General features: G+C 42.8%; 1 protein-coding gene across 3 annotated transcripts in view; it reads left to right on the top strand.

Moving 5' to 3' along the window:
- The window catches only part of smyd3 (SET and MYND domain containing 3), an 80,677-nt gene that overhangs the window by 43,461 nt on the left and 15,435 nt on the right, over window positions 1–21,781 (top strand). For 2 of the 3 annotated variants that reach the window (XM_061667539.1, XM_061667531.1), the window contains exons 6-8: window positions 8,377–8,444; window positions 20,598–20,700; window positions 20,808–20,918. In XM_061667539.1, the coding sequence (XP_061523523.1) occupies window positions 8,377–8,444; window positions 20,598–20,700; window positions 20,808–20,918 (282 nt within the window). The remainder of the gene's footprint in view (window positions 1–8,376; window positions 8,445–20,597; window positions 20,701–20,807; window positions 20,919–21,781) is intronic. The other variant, XM_061667547.1, reaches the window with a different exon arrangement.

The raw sequence follows: 21,781 nt of genomic DNA, 5'->3' as shown, positions 1-21,781 counted from the left end.
CCCCCCCATTTCAAGTAAAGCGCAACTCAATAGAAAAATCCCCAACATACCACTGCCTTGGTGATTTTAATGAATGCCGCCTTCTGTTTTGCGTTCAGTCCAGTGTGAATGGGGTTCACAAATTCCATGACAAACAAAGGTCTAAAAAGTGAAGCCAGTGCAGATGGTAGGCAAAATCCACTGCTTGCAAATTAACTGCGTAAAAGGCCATAGAAATATGCCCTTCTCACTTAATTCATTACCCCATTTGACAGGTTGGTAATGAGGTTTTGGTCTCAGTCACTAGTTTTCATGTCTTTATCATGCAGCACCATGTTCGTATTTTTTTTATGATTTATTTATTTATTTATTTTTTTAAATTGTTTTTTTTTTTTGGGTCATATCCATTGGGTCATTTCAAATAAAGCAGATCATAGATGAATGAGGGCATCCCTATCTCTTGATTGACAGGAAGCTAGCGTGGTAAATTCCGTCTATCAAATTAGAGATCGGCTAATCACAGGGTGCCGCCGCATTGAGTGCATCCATTTGATGACTTAAGGATATCGTCAGACAAAACAGAAAGAGAACAGTGTATGCATCCAACACACGCATTAAGTGAAGCAAACAAGTTAACCTATTAGATATCGGAAGACGGTATTAACTCCTAAAAGACGGTCAATGGAAAGCACGAAGCAAGCCGAGCTTTAATTCGTTAACCAGCATATCTATTGACAGGAAATGATCATCAAAACACGGACAATTCACATTCCCTTGAGTCTTGTGCAACAAATAATACACACTCAAATGTTTTTAGGCATCAGTGCTGTGATGACTATTGGTTAAACACTGTCCTTGTCATAAAAGCACCATTGTGGCCAAATCCCTTTACAGGAACACGTAGGTCAAATATAAATTTGCAGGCTCTCGTTAGTGGGGTTGTAATGTCTGCTTATTTAAACATGGCCCAGCACACACACACTGGATATACACACAGATAATTGGATGAAGCATTTGAGCTGTAACCTAAAGGTCACCACAGAGTGGGAGATAATTGTAGTTTTACAACCCTCAGGATTAGCGCGCGCGTGTGTGCGCATATATGCGTGCATGGTGAACACACAACTCGGCTATACAAAATATATTTTTGTGTAGTTTGGCCAATTAGGTCACGTATCTTTAAGGATGAAGTATCTGAAGATAAGAAAATCTTAATGATATTAATCATACAATTAATTGACTAATTCAACCACTCCATGTCCAAAACTCAATGGACTTTGTTGCTAAAGTCAGAGATCTAAAGATGGATTAAAAAATGAATATTAGCTCCTTATTCAACCTAGGATGCAGGCAAAACTGTGAGGCAACGATTACTGCTTGATCACAGCCTCCAAAACAGATCCACACTTAATTCGGAACAGATATGCAATTGCTGGAACTTTGCCTGAACACCACATATACTGTAATTTCTCGTGTATATAATGCGCACCCCCAAAGTTGACCTCAAAATACTGGAAAAACCTTTTATCTATGTATTGTGCAAGACAAGGAAATTAACCCCAGCTTTTTATCTGTTTGTACTTGCACAAATAAATATTTTCAATGGACAATCTGTCTTTGTTTTTCTCATATAAACACATGTACAGATATCAAATACTTCACGCCGCTGTATTTAAAAACGCATTAAGAGTACAGTATAACGTATTAAGATCAGTTAATCAAAAAGAAGTACATTTTTTTTGTTTTTTTAAAAATTTTTTTACATTTTATACTTTGATAGTTTTGAATAGCAAATATTTGATTCATTTGTTTCCCTGGGACAAAAACACTAAACAATTATAGCCATCCATCAATCCATCCATCCATTTCCTTTACCGCTTATCTTCACTAGGGGTGCGGGCCGCCAGAGCCTATCCCAGCTATCTTTGGGCGGGAGGCGGGGTACATCCTGAACCGGTCGCCACCCAATCGCAGGGCACATAGAAACAAACAACCATTCGCACTCACAGTCACACCTACGGGCAATTTTGAGTGGTCAATTAACCTACCATGCATGTTTTTGGGATGTGGGAGGAAACCGGAGTGCCCGGAGAAAACCCACCCAGGCACGGGGAGAACATGCAAACTCCACACAGACGGGGCCGGGATTTGAACCCCGGTCCCCAGAACTTTGAGGCAGATGTGCTAACCAGATGTGCCGGCACAATTATAGCCAATCAGCTAAACCATATGCTAGTTGACATGCTGTGGAGCCAGTGATGAGTTAGTTTGCGAAATTACAGTATTAAAAAAGCCAGGTAAAATAGACGAAGAGTTTGAATTATATGTTGTTTAATTATTAACTACGTAAAACATTGAAATAGCATGCATAATAAGGGTAGACTAAGGAGAATAATAATTAAAAAGCTGAATATTTTTAACTTCCTCAAACATACCTGGAGGGACTTCGAATTTTCAGCTACAGTATTGCCTGAAGCCATTCTTCCAGGTTTCAGCCTCCTTTGTAAATCTTCGATATTGGAAGTGGGAATAGGGAATAGTGTTTGGACTTCATATATCAGCCATAAACCAATCAAACACTGAGCCTCGATATGTTCTGTATGTTTAGTCGTGATGTGATTGTATTGATGCTCACTCCAGGCGATAGATGCATGTTGACGATGTCAGAGACTTGAGTGCAGCCTTCAGATTTAATGAAAGAGCTTTTGATTGAGACAACACTGCTGTTGTCATGCAGAACAATAAGATTACCTTAAAAATAATATTGCTCTTGAAGCAGTTACATTATCTTCAGTCATACCTCATACCTCTGATTTGTATCTTTCCCCAGACTGCCCAAGGCTTTACACACATACACAAGGTTTTTCAAAAACAATTGTTTCCTCAACTTCAGAATCAAAATGTCTATCCCAACCCAATGGTCTTTAAAATATATAAATAAAATAAAATATATAAAAATATGTTGTCATTTTCCAATTTAAAGTACCAAATGCATCACCAAGTTTTTTCTTTTCTTTTTTGTTTCTGACTAAAAGGGGGAAAAAAATCACAAAAACAAACCATACTTTATTTTTAAGGGACAGAAACAATATGTTGTGGTATTATACATTAAATATTACAACGTGTAATTGTTTATACTGTGTTGGTAGATTTTCCATCCATCCGTTTTCCTCCGCTTTAAAAAAAATATATATATTTTACTTGTCATAGGGGGTCATTTGAGCCGTGCTTGGTCCAGTCCCTCATCGAGGACCTCTTTGCCCTGGGTGACCCTGCCAGGGGCATAACGCCCCAGACAACTTAGCTCCTCGGATCACTGGGACACACAAACGCCTCCACCATGATAAAGTGATGTCTCAGGAACGGGATTGTTAGATTCATGAATTTATTTTTTTAACTATAAAATAAAAGAGCCTGGTAATGAAGTGGAATTAAGTCTGAATATCACATTTAAATGAGTTAGAATTGTAAATTATTCTTCACATCCTCTTTGTTTCCTAATATAGTGAGGTGAGAGTGTAGCTACAGTATATATTTATGCATTTCTGTATATCTCAATATAAAAGATAAAAACACTAAAACGTCTGCTTTAAGTGGCAAAAGGACAAACCGCATAGAATAACAGTTTTCAAAATACCTGCTTCTATTGTTCTTCAGTCTTTGGTCTATTTTATGATCTCTTTATTGCTGTTATTTTTAGCTAATTTGAGGACATTACCTTTTAACTAAAACTCAACAATAAAAATATTTTTTTTGTGCCAGTACTTTTAATTTGTTGAGAGAGATGGGAAGGTGCATTTGTAGAATACTGCAAAATCTCACACAGCCTTGATAATGATATTCATAATGTGACCTTTTGGAGGTGATTATGTGGGATCATGTTAACTCAATTAACAACACACTTGGTTGAAAAGCTTTTAATGCATCCATGTTGTCCCTTAACATACAGTACACATACTGTATATGGGCTGAAACATGAATGCTAATAGTTTTGAGTGATGCACTGTTCGTAGGGGTACACATTTGTACTGTGTGTGTGTATATACAGTATGGCTGTGAGTTAATACACTGGTAATGTACCAATTTGACAAAAACATGACCGTTTTCTTTTCCTATTTGTACTTTGAGATGATTCAGTATTAACATGGAAATGAGTCACTGGAGAGCAAGACGGGGCAATCTTGTGTGCTGTTGCATATGCCCCAGACCAAGTGACGTTGAGTAGTAGTCCTTCTTCATGCATGCACAGTTTGCTTATATCTTTGTATATGGACTCATAAATAGTAGATGTTTAATGTACTGTAGGTGTTTGCATCTTCTCACATTACTGCATTTCAGTAACAAGCTTCAATGTGAAGGAGATTTTCATCACTCTCTGAACACATTTGTGAACATCAAAACAATTTAACCACTGTTTGTAGTAAGTGATTAAACAGGCAAAACACTAAATTTAATAAGTGACAGCCTGCATGGTGACACTTTGAGTCTTACTGCTTTGGATGTGTGTGAGTCCCTTGTTGAAGCTGATCCTTCTTTAGGAATATGTCTTGCCAAAAAAAACTACACAATGCAAATGACAGTGCAAAAAAAATAATAATAATTTGTTGCTCGCTGAACTAATGAGATACACTAAAGTCTCGCTTTTGTAAATATGCAGCCATTTTTATTGTCCTAAATATGTTCCAGTGATGTTCACAAAGAGAAACTGAACGACAACTATTTCAAGAAATAAAAGCAGAATTCAGTGTTATTTATAGATAATTTTTTATTTATTTTTTTACTTTGAATGTGCTTATTTTGGAACTGTGGCCCAAATAGAGTGACAGGAAGCTAACATAACTGGTAGCAGAGACAGAACAAGACATTAAAGATAATTAAAACAAATAAAATAGATGCTTTGTTGTGACTTATGAAGGCACACAAAAAACAGCGTACAAGAAGGATGACTTGATGATTCGCTTCGCTGTTTATGGAGAAAAGCGAAAGCAATGATTAAATCATAAATACTTTATCAGAGCATTAGTAGAGCACTCACACACGCACACACAACCGCTGATTGTATCCAATGGCCTTTGTAGTGTTTGCCAGATTGACAGGAAGTAGGTCTACTTCCCAATTCCAGCCCCATTAAAGACATAAACCATCCACTTGCGATTTCTTTGAACTGACATGACAGAAGCGAGCAAAGCGCCCCGATATGAGACGACTCTCATATCGCTTCGCACCACCCAAACCCACACCCATATATGGCTCCAAAACATCAACATGATTTTGATCCTCTCATTCTCCACTGTGCAAAACCTTTTGAACAATTCATCTGATTGGAACAAACAGGCTAAACCATCAGAATGCTTTAGGTTAGCGGCAATGGATGCTTTATTTACAGTAGCTAAAGGTACATCAAATACGTTAGGAGAGACCTTAAATTAAAATTTAGGGTCCAGTGCAGCGTTAGTATCCTTGTAAGCACACTTAAAGAGAGCCATTTTTTCACTAAGCAGCACAATGCAGTTCAGTTTAGCTCTGGAATGGCAAAGTCCATCAGTCTCAGTGAAGCTTTTCGATGAATTCCACAAGGTTGAGCAACATGACACTGTAAATGAAGGAGAAGAAATTGAAGCTATCCTATATTTTGTCCTGTTTATTACAAAAAGTAGACACGGTTTAGAAAAAAAAGGTCATATGTATTAATATTCCTTACTTGTTGCATGAAAATCCAGTCCAATCAATGGACTACAGTCTGTGTATATCCACCTTTAGGTACAAAACTCTACAGTAGTGTGTCCTAAAATATCATAACTGTCACAATGGAATTGTGAAAAATAGTGCAAAACATTCTGCTTGGTTGAAACGGACGGGGCTTTAGCCTTTGTCCGTTTAGCAGCTAATGTTACCTCCATTAAACCTGTATTAATATTATAATATTTATAATATTTTAAGTAAAATTTTCATAGCTTTAACTTGCGTAAAATGTAACAACAATAAACGGCTCTACCTTTGATAATGTGAGTTTGGTTACTTCAAGTACAGTGGATATAAAAAGTCTACACAGCCATGATCAAATGCAAGGTTTGTGATATTAAAAATTTGACCAAGATAAATTCAAAAAGATGTTCACCATTAATGTGACCTATAATGTACAACTCAATTTTTCAACTTTTCAGAAGAAGTAAAAATAAACAAGTAAAATAATGTGGTTGCGCAAGTGTGCACATCCTCTCATAACTGGGATGAGCAGTGTTCAGAATTAACCAATCACATTTATACTCATAAAATGGGAGTCAGCACACACCTGCAACCAAGTGTCTCTGATTAACCCCAAACAGATTTCAACAGTTCTAAGGGGCTTTTGCTGAAATTTTTTTCTTCCTCAAAGAAGCCTGAAGTTTTTTTTTTGTTTTTTTTTTGCTGAAACTGACTGCTGTTTTCGAACTGTTCATAATTCCATCCACCTTGTCTAAGGCCCCAGTTCCATCTGAAGAAAAAACACCGCAAAGTATGATGCTGCCAACACCATGCTTCACTGTAGGTATGGTGTTCAGCAGTGGCGTTTTCAGGCCCATGTTAGGGCTGAAGCCCCCTCATATAACCAACCGTAAGTTGCTCCAAATAATTTCGTGTTTAAAAAAATAAATAAATAAAAATTAAAAAATCCCATGCGGACCAGCCCTGGAATCAAACATTGTCCTCCTGGTTGAGAGTTGAGCGGACGAGCATCCCTGTTTTTAACATCAAATAATTTTTCAGTCGTGAAGTTACATTTTGCGAGCTACGAGGTACTTTTTAACCATAAACCTCTTCTATTTGACATCATGTTAGTACCCCGCACAACTGAATACAATGGCAGAGGAGAAGCCACAGGTGTGCACCGGTACAGCTCGTCAATCGCCATGGCAATACCTTGAAATATTCCAGTTATTTATCAAGTCATCACAGTCTCTGTCTCAGCGACGGGTTTCTCCATACAGGAGGCGTTTTAAAACTCATCGCAAACAAAGGCTTTTGTCCAAAGTATTAAATAAATACCAGTTGGTGTGTTCAATACTTTTCCCCTATGGCATTTCACATTATTACACACAACTTAATTTCTGATCTTATTTGTTCTACTTTCTTTGTATGTGTGGGTTACTTGGGTTGTTCCAAACGTCTGGTGAAATCTTCACGTCAATAGCACCTTTGGATATATATTTAGTGAGAAAGATCGTGACGTGTTAAATACCTATTTCAGCCGCTGTGTGTGTGTGTGTGTGTGTGTATATATATATATATATATATGTGTGTGTGTGTGTATACAGTGGTTACGGAAAGTATTCAGAGCCCCTTAAAATGTTCACTCTTTATTATATTGCAGCCATTTGCTAAAATCATTTAATTTTTTTCCTATTTAATGTACACACAGCACCCCATATTGACAGAAAAAAGCAATTGTTGAAATTTTGGCAGATTTATTAAAAAAGAGAAACTGAAATATCACACAGCCATAAGTATTCAGACCCTTTGCTGTGACACTCATATATTTAACTCGGGTGCTGTCCATTTCTTCGGATCATCCTTGAGATGGTTGTACACCTTCATTGGAGTCCAGCTGTGTTTGATTATACTGATTGGACTTGATTAGGAAAGCCACACACCTGTCTATATAAGACCTTACAGCTCACAGTGCATGTCAGAGCAAATGAGAATCATGAGGTCAAAGGAACTGCCTGAAGAGCTCAGAAACAGAATTGTGGCAATGCACAGATCTGGCCAAGGTTACAAAAAAATTCTGCTGCACTTAAGGTTCCTAAGAGCACAGTGGCCTCCATAATCCTGAAATGGAAGACGTTTGGGACGACCAGAATCGTTTCTAGAGCTGGCCGTCTGGCCAAACTGAGAAATTGGGGGAGAAGAGCCTTGGTGACAGAGGTGAAGAAGAACCCAAAGATCACTGTGGCTGAGCTCCAGAGATGCAGTCGGGAGATGGGAGAAAGTTCTAGAAAGTCAATCATCACTGCAGCCCTCCACCAGTTGGGGCTTTATGGCAAAGTGGCCCGACGGAAGCCTCTCCTCAGTGCAAGAGACATGAAACCCCTCATGGACTTTGCTAAAAAAAAAAAAAAAAAAAAAAACACCTGAAGGACTCCAAGATGGTGAGAAATAAGATTTTCTGGTCTGATGAGACCAAGATAGAACTTTCATACATACATTCATCTTCCATTCCGCTTATCCTCACAAGGGTCGCGGGCGTGCCAGAGCCTTTCTCAGTGCCATCGAAGGAAAGATGAATGTGGCCAAGTACAGGGATATCCTGGACGAAAACCTTACGGATGAAGAGTATATTTTGGTTCCCTGAAGCAATTTAGCTCATTCTTTTTAGCTGTTCTTATCTCCTATGTTCACCCTGTTTTTGTTCTTCAGGTGACGTGTAATTGTTTCACCATAAGTGACGAAGAGCTGCAAGCGATTGGAGTTGGGCTGTATCCCAGGTAACACACACACACACTCTCTCTCTCTCTCTCTTACAAAGGGCTGTGTGTAGAATGCATAACTAAATAGCATCAGTTCCAATATAACTCCTAATTTTTGTAGCGTTCACTTTCACTTCACGCAAAATACATTAGCATCCAATTCAAATGCAACTCTGAAGTTTTCTGCAAAATCACGGCAACCCAAACAACCCTGCATATTCTTCACCCACTCGCTTTCAGAAGCACCCCCTTAAACCCAATCTCGCTGTTTTCCTGACAGTGCTTTGAAGTACACAGAAGTGAGGATATTATGTTTTTTTTCCCCCTTTTGTTTTGAGGGGAAAAGTTGAAAACTCATATTTGGCAGATTGTGTGGAGTGTTTGGGAAGGGGAGGACACATGGAGCTGTACTGTAGGTTTGTCTCCAATTTATGTGACTCAACCCATAGCAAGGCGCTTCATAATGTAATCCTGGTATCAAGACTAGGGTGTATAAACTGAGAATTGGCCCACTATTGCATGTTGTTACTGCTGCGACACACAAACACTCACGCACACATGCACACAGCAGGTATCGCAGCCAGTTGATCTGGCCAGTGTTGAGATGTCAGATGGTCACAGCAGCTTTATCACAGCTCAGCCAAACCGTGTGTGTGTGTGTGTGTGTGTGTGTGTGTGTGTGTGAGTGCGTGTGTGTGTGTATTGTCCATTCAAGATGGCCCTGTTCTCAGGATGGTCCCTGCCTATTCATATTTTGCGTTGCCTAGTAACCATTTTGCCAAGTAAAGGAGGATTACACGGGTGAGCCACTGTTAAATTTTTTTCTCCCTAGAGTACCCCAAAAACTCTTCTTTAAATGTTCCAACTCAATTAGTTTTTAAAATCTTTTTTTTCATCTTTTACAATAGGAGATTCTGTCACATTCACTCTGATTTCTTATTTCCTTTTTTTGAGAGGGTGTATGCCTAAAATCTGTTTGCAAAATACTTGCATATCCTGAAAAAGCACCGATGATGCTAACAGAACATCCATCCATCAATTTTCTTCCGTTTATACAAGGTTGGGTCGCGGGGACAGTAGCTTTAGCAGGGACACCCAGACTTCCCTCTCCCCAGCCACTTCCTTCACCTTTTCCGAGGGGATTCCGAGGCGTTTCCCAGGCAAGCCGAGAGACGTAGTCTCGCCAGCGTATCCTGGGTCGTCCCCAAGGTCTCCTCGGACGTGCCTGGAACACCTCACTAGGGAGGCGCCCTGAAGGCACAGATGCCCGAGCCACCTCATCTGGCTCCTCTCAATGCCCAGTAGCAGCGGCTCTACTCTGAGCCCCTCCCCGATGACAGAGCTTCTCACCCTATCTCCTGGACACCCTGCGTAGGAAGCTCATTTCAGCCGCTTGTATCTGGGATCTTGTTCTTTCAGTAACAACCCACAGCTCGTGACCACAGGTGATGGTAAGAACGTAGATCGACCGGTGAATCGAGAACTTCGCCTTTCAGCTTAGCTCATTCTTCACCACAACGGACAGATACAAAGTACGCATCACTACAGACGCTGCACCGATCTGCCTGTTGCTCTCCCGTTCCATTCTTCCCTCACTCGTGAACAAGACCCCAAGATATTTGAACTCCTCCACCTGGGGAAGGATCTCATCCCCGACCTGGAGAGGGCACTCCACCCTTTTCTGACTGAGTACCATGGTCTCAGATTTGAAGGTGCTGATTCTCATCCCAGCTACTTTAAACTCTGCTGCGAACCGCTCCAGTGAGAGTTGGAGATCTCTGCTTGATGACGCCAACAGAACCACATCATCTGCAAAAAGCAAAGGTGCAATACTGAGGCCACCAAACTGGACACCCTCTACGCCTCGGCTGCACCTAGAAATTCTGTCCATGAAAGTTATCAACAGAATCGGTGACAAAGGGCACCCTTGGCGCAGTCCAACCCTCACCGAAAACGAGTCCAATTTACGTGGACCAAACTCTGACACTGTTCGTACAGGGACCAAACAGCCCATATCAGGGGTTCGTCACCCCATACTCCCGAAGCACCCCCCCACAGGACTCCCCAAGTGACATGGTCTAACGCCTTCTCCAAGTCCACAAAACGCATGTAGACTAGTTGGGCGAACTACCATGCATCCTCAAGGACCCTGCTGAGGGTGTAGAGCTGGTCCACTGTTCCACAGCCAGGACGAAAACCACACTGCTCCTCCTGAATCTGAGATTTGAATTCCCGATGGACCCTCCTCTCCAGCATCCCTGAATAGACCTTACCAGGGAGGCTGAGGTGTGTGATCCCCCTGTAGTTGGAACACACCCTCTTAAAAAGGGGTACCACCACCCCAGTCTGCCAATCCAGAGGCACTGTCCCCAATATCCACGCGATGTTGCAGAGGCGTGTCAACCAGACTAGCTAGCAGTTAAGACAGCTAACAAACAATTGATAATAATAAGTAACAAATACCTTTTCCTAGTAAGGCTTGTTTGTGGGATAGTTATTTATTGCATTGTCGATAGTCTAGTCTGTCTTCACTGATGTTGTTCTATTTGAACAAAAACCTCTGGAGGCGTCCAAATTAAAAGTGAATGAGCATAGCCAAAGCAATTCATATTTCAAACAAACTAGGAGAACTTTCCTTCTGAAAATTGAAGCCCAAATCAAGTTGTTGTCAGCTCTACAATGAGCAACATATTATTAGCATTTTGGCGGAAGTGTCGATAGAATTTTTTTTTTCTCCTTTTGTTTGATTTGCTTTTTACACTGACCCCAGCCTCACCAGGATATTGCCCAACTATGTGTACTTTCACACAGCGATCCAACATCCCTCAGTGACATTTTCACACATTTCACTTTCTGATTAGGGGAATGCTGTGCCAAATTTGCGGGATTTCTATAAGAGGGTTATGTATTCACACTTCAGTCTCGGCATTCCCTTTTACATAAGCGCCATCCCACCTCTGTTGCGGCTCGGACTGGTGGGATTTTGACTCCATATTTTCACCCCCCAACCACATTCCGTGTCAATGCAGTTTAACAGAACAGTGAACTAAGAAAACAGTCAAACCAATGCATCAGTCCAGGATCCTCTGACATCTAACACCATCCCAGAAGAACAAAACAGTACATTTTATGTTATTCTTAAAGATATGGCCTGCTATCGTAGAGACGGACAAAACACAAATATGATGGTCCCTACTTTTTTTTCACTTTAGTAAACAGTCGAACCTTGGCGGAGGTCTGTGCATTGCACTGGTTGTTGAATGTCTTCATGCCCCTGGAGCTACAGTATGTTAACTGGTTACAGATGTTTAAATACCATAAAGCAAGTGTCCAAATTTAACCTCTGGTATCTCTGACTTTTAAATGTCAAACAAAAGCTATGATAAGCATCCACTGGCATTTAACTTACTACGACAATAGTAAACTACCTCTTCAAAAATAATATACTGTCACGAACGGATGGAGACGACCAAAGAGCAGGCGGAGGGAGATAGGCTGTGATGAACAGTTTATTGAAAAGGGAAATGGATATGATCCTTGAGGTGCACTGGCAGGTTGTTGAGGCAGAGAATGCGTGGCAGATAGTGATGAGGACAGACAGCTGGCTTGGCGGCATGGTGGCCGAAATCCAGTTGGTGAGGGACATGGAGGAAACACTGAGGACAAGGAAAAACACGGAGGTCAGAATGATGACAAGGAATTACATAGGTTACGTGGAAACCCGGGAGCCGTTGTACCGCTGGAGAAGCTGCAATACTCTGGTGAGGATTTCCAGGATCAGGCAGGCTTAAATGCAGGTGGTAACGAGGGCTTATTGGTGACAGGTGTGCGGCCGAGGAAGGTGCTGGAAAGAAAGAGGGGAGGGGAGAGAGAGGGCGCAAAGCGCCACCCAGGCTCCAACAATAGTACTGCAGGGCAGCTCATGACAGTACCCCCCTCTCAACGGACACCTCCCCACGTCCTGCCAGGCTTCCCTGGGTGAACCGCATAAAAGTCAGACAGAAGGTAGTTATCGAGCATCAGTTTACGGGAAATCCAAGAATGTTCCTCCGGACCATACCCCTCCCAGTCCACCAGTTACTGGTAACCCCTCCCCCTGGGCCTCACATCAAGGATGCGCGAAACCGTGAAGGCCGGATGGTTGTCGATAATACGGGGGACTACGGCCGGAGGGCATGTAATGGACATATTTAGAAAATTGATCGACAACAGTGTAGATGATAGTGTTTCCTTCAGAATGGGGCAGGCCGGTGATGAAGTCTAAAGCGATGTGGGACCAGTGGCGGCTCAGGATGGGTGAAGGGCGCAGCAGACCAGCTGGAGGCAGGTGTGGTGACTTCCCTCGGGCGCAGACAGAGCAGGCTTGAACGAATTCCCGGGTGTCTTTGACCAGGTTGGGCCACCAGAAATGTTGCTGAGTGAATTGGATATTGCGGGTGATTCCGGGATGACACGTGAGCTTGGAGTTGTGGGTGTCAGAGTGTGTGGAATCGGGTACGAATAGATGCTTCGGAGGTCCGGTCTTGGGGTCAGAGTGAGTCTTTTGAGTGCGTTTCTACAACCCCAATTCCAATGAAGTTGGGACGTTGTGTTAAACATAAATAAAAACAAAATACAATTATTTACAAATCATGTTCAAACTATATTTAATTGAATACACTACAAAGACAAGATATTTAATGTTCAAACTTTATTGTTTTTAGAAAATAATCATTAACTTCGAATTCTATGGCTGCAACACGTTCCAAAAAAAGCTGGGACAGGGTCATGTTTACCACTGTGTTACATCACCTTTTCTTTGAACAACATTCAATAAACATTTGGGAACTGAGGACACTAATTGTCGAAGCTTTGTAGGTGGAATTCTGTCCCATTCTTGCTTCATGTACACCTTCAGCGGTTCAACAGTCCGGGGTCTCCGTTGTCGTATTTTACGCTTCATAATGCGCCACACATTTTCAGTGGGAAACTGCAGGCAGGCCAGTCTAGTACCTTCACTCTTTTACTACGAAGCCACGCTGTTGTAACACGTGCAGAATGTGGTTTACCATTGTCTTGCTGAAATAAGCAGGGGCGTCCATGAAAAAGACGTTGCTTGGATGGCAGCATACGTTTTTCCAAAACCTGTATGTACCTTGCAGCATTAATGGTGCCTTCACAGATGTGTAAGTTACCCATGACATTGGCACTAACACAGCCCCATAGCATCACAGATGCTAGCTTTTGAACTTTGCGTCCATAAAAGTCCAGCTGGTTCTTTTCCTTTTTGGCCTGGAGGACACAACGTCCACAATTTCCAAAAACAATTTGAAATGTGGACTCGTCGGACTACAGAACACTTTTCGACTTTGCATCAGTCCATCTTAGATGATGATGGACTGGCGGTGTTTCTGGGTGTTGGTGATAAATGGCTTTTGCTTTGCATGATAGAGTTTCAAGTTGCACTTACGGATGTAGCGCCAAACTGTATTTACTGACATTGGTTTTCTGAAGTGTTCCTGAGCCCATGTGGTGATATCCTTTACACATTGATGTTGGTGTTTGATGCAGTGCCGCCTGAGGGATGGAAGGTCACGGGCATTCAGTGTTGGTTGTTGGCCTTGCCGCTTATATGCAGTGATTTCTCCAGATTCTCTGAACCTGTTGATGATATTATGGACCGTAGATGATGACATACATACATACATTGAGGAACTTTGTCCTTAAACTGTTCGACTATTTTCTCACGCACTTGTGCACAAAGAGGTGAACCTCGCCCAATCTTTGCTTGTGAATGACTGAGCAATTCAGGGAAGCTCCTTTTATACCCAATCATGGCACCCACCTGTTCCCAATTAGCCTGTTCACCTGTGGGATGTTCCAAACAGGTGTTTGAGCATTTCGTCTTTTTTTTTTACGTCTTTTTTGCCACCGGTGGCAGCTTTTTTGGAACGTGTTGCAGCCAGAAAATTCTAAGTTAATGATTATTTGCTAAATCAAAGTTTATCGTTCTGAACATTAAATATTTTGTCTTTGTAGTGTATTCAATTAAATATAAGTTGAACATGATTTGCAAATCATTGTGTTCTGTTTTTATTTGTTTAAAACAACGTCCCAACTTCATTGGAATTGGGGTTGCAGGAGGAAGGGAGGATAGTCTCGTGTTCTGCAGGGCTGGAGGGGGGTGAGTATATGCGGGATAGGGCGTCAGGTTTGCTGTTGCGGGATCCAGGTCTGAAGGAGAGGCTGAAATTTTATTGGCTCAGGAAGAGAGCACAGCGAGCTTGTCGGGAGTTAAGGCGTTTGGCGGAACCGAGGTAAGAAAAATTCATGTTATCAGTCCAGATGATAAACGGTATTTCAATCCCCTCCAGCCAGTGCCTCCATTCCTCTAATGCCCAAATTATGGCCAGCAGCTCTCAGCTGCCAACGTCATAATTCTTCCCGGCAGGGGGCAGGTGATGGGAGAAAAAGGCACAGGGATGAAGTTTCTGGGACGAAAGGACTGCCCCTGCCACAGTGTCCGAGGCGTCAATCACCACCACGAACTGAGGGGGGAGGGGTTGGGGTGGCGTAGGATGGGAGCACTGGTGAAAAGTGTTTTGAGTTGGCTGAAAGCTTGGGATGCTGCCAGGGTGCTGGTGGATGTCAGGCTTGTGAGGGGAAGTGCGACCTTGCTGTAATTGTGGATGAAGCGGCGGTAGAAGTTTGCGAATTTAAGGAAACGTAGTTCTTTCCAGGTGGTGGAAATGGGCCAGTCAATGATTGCTTGGATTTTGGCACGGTCTGGTTGCAACTATCCTTTGGCAATGATGTAGCCTAAAAAATGTACGGAGGGTAGGTGGAATTCGCATTTTTTCGGTTTGACCTACAGACGGTTTTCGAGGAGGCACTGGAGGACTTGGCGTACATGAGTGCGGTGTTCTTCAGGGGAGTGAGAGAAAATTAGGACGTCGTCCAGGTACACAAAAACGAATCGGTTTAACATATCATGGACGACGTCGTTGATGAGTGCTTGGAAGACTGCGGGGGCGTTGATTAATCTGCATGGCATGACCAAATATTCAAAGTGTCCGAGGGGGGTATTGAAAGCGGTCTTCCATTCATCCCCCTCTCCGATACGGATGAGGTGGTAGGCATTTCGTAGGTCCAATTTGGTGAATATCTGGGCATCGCAGAGGGGTTCGAATGACTGGTCGATGAGGGGTAGTGGTAATTAGTTTTTTATGGTGATATCATTGAGTCCACGGTAGTCTCTGGTTGGGCGGAGAGTGGTGTTTCTTTTCGGCGAAGAAGAACCGGCCCCAACCAGAGACGAGGAAGGGTGAATGAGTCTAGAAGCCAGAGAATCACAGATGTCGTCCTCCATCGGGAGAGATTGAAGAGACGGCTGGAGGGAAGAGGGGCTCCCGGCAGGAGATTTATTGCGCCGTCGTAAGGGCGGTGGGGGGTAGAGAAATGGCCAGATCTTTACTGAACACTGGAGAGAGATCGTGATCATCTTCGGGGACTCGGGAGAGGTCAACTGGTGTGGTAGATTGTGGTGGTTTACCAGAGAGTAGTATAGCAGAGAGCAGTCACTCTGAATGACAGTGAGGGCTCCATCCAGTGATGAATAAGCGGGTCCAGTCTATGGCGGGGTTATGTTTCTTGAGCCAAGAAATACAGAGGACTAATGGGGTCTCAGGGTAAGGTATAACAAAAAGAGAAATGTTTTCGCAGTGATTCCCAGAAATAAGCAAGGTGAATGGCACTGTTTGGTGGGTGACAGGGGATATGACTCGGCCATCCAGGTCTGTGACTTTTTGGGGCGAAGAGAGTGGTTGGAGAGGGAGTTGGAGCTGATGTGCTATTCCATCGTGAATAAAATTATCGTCGTCACCAGAATCTATAAGGGCAACTACAGGTGTGTTGTGAGCGGAACCTAGAATGCAAGCAGGAACGGTCATACGTGAGGGAGAGCTAGATGAAATGGTGGTTTGGCTCACCATGGCGCGATCAGATTGTGGCGAGCCTGGTCTTTTGGCCACAAGGTGCATGTGGCAATGAAGTGACCTGATTGACCGCAATAAATGCACAGCCGCTGGATGATGCGACGCTAACGTTCCTGGGGATCTAGACGTGTGTTACCAATTTGCATTGGTCAACAGGTGCAGTGGGGGGTGACGACGGAGCAGTACGTGGTGGAGAAGGCGGGTGAGATGCTGCGGTGCTCACGGTGGAAGTAATTTTATGCGCCCCTCTCTCATGCTCTCTCTCACTGTCTGTTATCTCGGCGAGTGTGATGAGAGCCTCGTGAGAGGAGGGCTCGTCCCGGGCAGCGAGCTCGTCCTTACGTTGCTCTGAAAGGCCGTTCAGAAAAATCCCGCTAAGCGCGGCGTCATCCCACCCGCATCAGATAACTAGCAACCCTTTATTGCTCAGTGACTGTTTTTCTCAAGTGACTGTTTTTCTCAATGTCTTTGTCTCAAAAGTGTTCTCTGTCAATTGACTGTCAGTTGTCGTACTAGAGCAGCTCCAACTACCGGAGACAAATTCCTTGTGTGAAGAATCGAATGACTGGAGTCCCGAGGAGGAGTTGTGCCATAATACGGTGGACCATTTGGATGCTTTTTTGCGGAGGAGGTTCGTGACAAATGCGACCTTGGATTATTCAGTGGGATAACTGTACGGTTGAAGGTTGAAAACTAGGGAGCAATTGAGGAGAAACTGGCTACATCTACCTAGGTCCCCGGAGTAGGGCTCGGGCGGAGGGACATGAGGCGGGGTGGCTTGGAGGCTGCGGGCTCGGAAGGAGTACTTACTGGGGGTTGGTCGGATTGGATCTTCAAAGAAAGGAGGGAGACTTGTTGCGTAAGGGCGTGTAAAGATTCCATGATTTCTTGAAGAGCTTTGTCGTGTCGCCCTATGTGGGCGCCTTGGAGGGTGAGTGCATGTGTTACCGTATCCAGGGTTGCTGGGTCCATAATTGGCCAGAGTAAAGTGCCACCCAGGCTCCAAGAATAGAACTCCAGGGCAGCTCATGACATATATCTCAGGAAGCCTTTGTAGTGTTTACTGGAGCTCTCTGTCCAGCATGTTAAGCAACAGTTAGTTTCAGTGAATGCCAGCAGACATTGTTAACATTTATTGCTGTTTAGTTAATTAATCTAATTAGTATGCTAATGAGATGCCGCTCCATCAGTTAAAAGCATTGTGTGGTGGCCTTGATTCTTTGTTGATAGTTAACCTGGAGTGCCAGTGTTGTACATTGTAGAACAAAGGCAGCGGGCTTTTAATAATTTAATTAAATCATGACATAATAAAGAAGCTGTGTAAAAACTCCTTCGACAGTAAATAATTTTTTTTTTTTTTTTTTAATGTTGACACTGTTTTGAAATGTGAAAATGCATTTGGGAAATAAGCGTTTGTTTTGACAGAAATGGGGTTGGCGTCTCTTGGCTTGGTTGTGTTCTAATTGACAGAAAAATAAAGAGTGACATTTGTTATGGGAGAAGCATAGCACTCATTTTGTCCCAAATGTGTATTTGTGTGCATTTCATCAACTTGTTTATTGACTTCATGGATCATTTGAGCCTTCAGCCTTGTACCATCAATCAGAATCATGGACCAAGAAGTGGATATACCCAACACATTAATGCCTGAAAACACAATTTATCGTTTGTTTTAAGTGAAAACAATTAAAACAGGACCATCTTTACCTCGGTTAACCTTGTCTAAATGAGTTGTTGCATCCTGTCTTCTCCACCCAGTGAATTTAGTGACATTATGGCTGCATGCAGGATTAAATGGCTAATAAAACAAGAGCAGCTTGTCACAGAAGTGGAAATAGAGCTACATTAAAGGTCAGTCCAATTTTATTGAGACTTGCCCTTATACTAGACATTTATACACCCAATAAATGGACTTAACTGTCCACTCACCACGCTGCTACAGTCACAACTACTTCCAGTTAGCCAGTGCCACCATGAGCGCTACATACTGAGGGAGTCTAAATTGTAGTTAGGAAAACAAACAAAAACATACCAGCTCATTACTCATTATTAAATTTTTTAAACAGGAAATTCTATTGAGGTTTATGGGAAAGATTGGGCACATTCCACCTGACATAAGCACACTTCACAGGCTGCCTCTGCCCATCATTTCCCTTCTGTCTGTGCATGTTTGAGCTCTCACTATACTTTTTAGTTACTGTGTGTTGTTTGGATAGCGGTACAGTATGTGTATGTCAGTCTAGCACTGACAGGGTACTGTATAGGTTCATTTAGGCTCTACCTTAGATACCACCATAAACAATTGTGACTGTTGCGATGACTGTAAAGTTGCAGCTATCAAATATTTTTGTAATCGAGTATTTACCAAGCGGCACGGAGGACGACTGGTTAGAGCGTCTGCCTCACAGTCCTGAAGACCGGGGGGGTTACACACATCCAACAAGAACTTTTTCTGAAGCCCTGAGGTTCTCTGGCAGGCTGTTCCACAAACAGGGGCTGTAAAATTGAAACGATGCCTCGCCATGAGTGCATGTCCTGACTTTTGGAATGATTAAAAGGCCAGAGCCAGAGGATCTCAGAGCATACAGTAAAATGAGTTTTGAAAGAGAGGAAGGCCCAAGACCATAAAGACAAATTCCTCCCATTCTGCTGTAGTATCTGTGACTTTTGAGTTTGTATGGCATTTAAAGGTGGGGCCTGGCCTGGTGAGTGATGTGGGCGTCAGCGAATGAGAGTGTTGAGTTGGCTGGTTGTTAACTGGCTAACCCATTAGCCAGTCTGTGAGTGACTTGGTGTGAGTTGTGACCGTCAACATCAGGTGTATCAATGTGCTTATTACTGTGTTGTTGTTTTTTTCCCCCCAAAACCTTTGTTCATTAAAGCGATTGAAAGTGCACTGGTGCTTGTGTCTATCCTTGAACACTTGCTGGGGGATTACAATATGTTCTACCTAAAGATGTTAGGCCTTAGCGATTAGCTAACATGGATACATTACCTTGTGTCGGCGAGATGCGCTATTGTGGTACACGTTTCACTTGATCTTATCTAACTTTATTATTACTCTAAGGACTGAAAGTGGTGTTTCTTCAGCCTCACAAACCACCACTGCCTCCATAGTAACCTCTGATTTTGCATTCTTCTGAAGAAGAACTTTATTAATACCATGTCCACTGTTCTTGTTCTTATTTGGAGAAATTTTCATTCAGAACTAAATCTTGTATCCAATCTGTTTATACTAAAGACACATTGGAACATAACCATTTAAAACCTGATTTTTATCCACATATGATTAAGGCCTAGATCGGACTCTGTCGTATGTTTTTTTGTTTTGTTTTTCCTGCTTACCCTGCCATGTTGCATATCCATCCATCCATTTTCTGAGCCGCTTATCCTCACTAGGGTCGCGGGCGTGCTGGAGCCTATCCCAGCTGTCATCGGGCAGGAGGCGGGGTACACCCTGAACTGGTTGCCAGCCAATCGCAGGGCACATACAAACAGACAACCATTCGCACTCACAGTCATGCCTACGGGCAATTTAGAGTCTCCAATTAATGCATGTTTTTGGGATGTGGGGGGAAACCGGAGTGCCCGGAGAAAACCCACGCAGGCACGGGGAGAACATGCAAACTCCACACAGTCGGGGCCGGGGATTGAACCCGGGTCCTCAGAACTGTGAGGCTGACGCTCTAACCAGTCGCCCACCGTGCCGCCTGTTGCATATCCGATATGTGTAAATGTTTCTATTTTCCCAGAGAGGGGATGGCCGGGGTGTATGTTAGCTTGATCATCTGTCAATCAAAGGACTGACTCATGGAACACTGACATTTACACATAAAATCTTCAGTGAAATTAACATTTACCTATTTTTACTGTGGGAGGAAGCCGGAGAGTCCACACACATACACACACAAAAATCGTAACAAACAACAACACTTTTTCTCTTGCTTGTAAATAAATCCCCTTCAAGGATAGAGAATTCAGTGGGTGCAGAGATTGGAACAACACAATTTTCCTATGCTTAGATGGCCGCAGTGCCTCTAAGCCATGGCTTTACTGAAATGTCTCAACTGCCTTCTATTTCCATGACCACATGACTTATCATCTCCTACCTCCCCGCTCAAACCATCTTTCCACACTCTTTGCCTCCCCACTCCCACCCTGTGGAACTTCCCGCTTACCTGTCATCATGTCACCTCAGTTTATCGCTGCTAAACCATGACTGCAGGCCAAATTGTGTGATGGTGTTTGAAGGAACAAAGCTACACCTAAGAGCTGTTCGGGATATCAAACCTGCAGAGGAGGTACGAGCAAGAACACAAAAACACTTGCATATTCCACAGTCTGAGTTCTGCAATGAAGAATTTAGACAGTATGACCTTGAATTAAATGTGTTATTTTCTGTGTTTAGCTAACAATTAGCTACATAGAGACTTTGTCATTGACGGAACAGCGTCAGAAACAGCTGGAGGACCAGTACCATTTCACATGCCGCTGCCAGAAATGTGACTCCCAAGACACAGTAAGACATGAAAGCACCACATTGTACACACTGTACACGTCTTCTGTCGTGTCAACTGGAAGTGGGGAAAAGTATCTATCGCGTTACATAAGAACTGTTGTACTGCAGTTCTTGATATATATATATATATATATATATATATATATATATATATATATATATCTGGTAATGCCGTTTTGTTTTGTTTTTGACAATTTTGCAAAAAGATGCAGAGTCCTCTAGCACTTAGAGCAGTTCGAAAGACTAATATTGCAATAGTCCGGTGCAATGACCATTGTGCAAAGGGCACCGAGACTTAAAGGGCTATATGCAGTTTAAAGTGACAAGTAGTGCGATAATCTGGGACAATGTTGATTGTGCAAATGTTGCAGATACTCCTCAGTCAGTGTGCAAATGGAGCAGATGCTACTCTGGCATGAGTGGCCAGTATTGGTCAACAACAGATATCCAAATAGTGCAGCATGGCGAGACTACTACAGTGAGTGCACGAGTAATGTATAATTGGCCCCACAAAAATGTGACAACAAACTCAAGACAAAAAAATTGCAAGCATGTTGTAATTGAATTGTAGGTTAGGTGTTTAAGACGTTGATTGCAAGAGGGAAGAAGCTGTTAGAATGTCTGCTAGTTCTAGTTTGCATTGATCGGTAGCGCCTACCTGAGGGAAGGAGCTGGAAGAGCTGGTGACCGGGATGTGGAGTGCCCGAGAGGATTTTGCACGCTCCTGTCTTAGTTCTGGCAGCGTGCAAGTCCTCAAGTGTCCTTTTCAAATCTTCAGTAGGTGTTCAAGTCGTTGGCTAGTGTGCTATTGTTCTCAGCTTGGGGGGATCGTCGCTTGTAATTAGTTAGCGATTTGAATGCAT

This window comes from Phycodurus eques, chromosome 2 (genome assembly GCF_024500275.1).
Source record: "Phycodurus eques isolate BA_2022a chromosome 2, UOR_Pequ_1.1, whole genome shotgun sequence".
In the NCBI taxonomy this organism is placed as follows: domain Eukaryota; kingdom Metazoa; phylum Chordata; class Actinopteri; order Syngnathiformes; family Syngnathidae; genus Phycodurus; species Phycodurus eques.
Note: the sequence above shows the minus strand (reverse complement) of the source record. Positions and strands in the feature narration are given on the sequence as shown.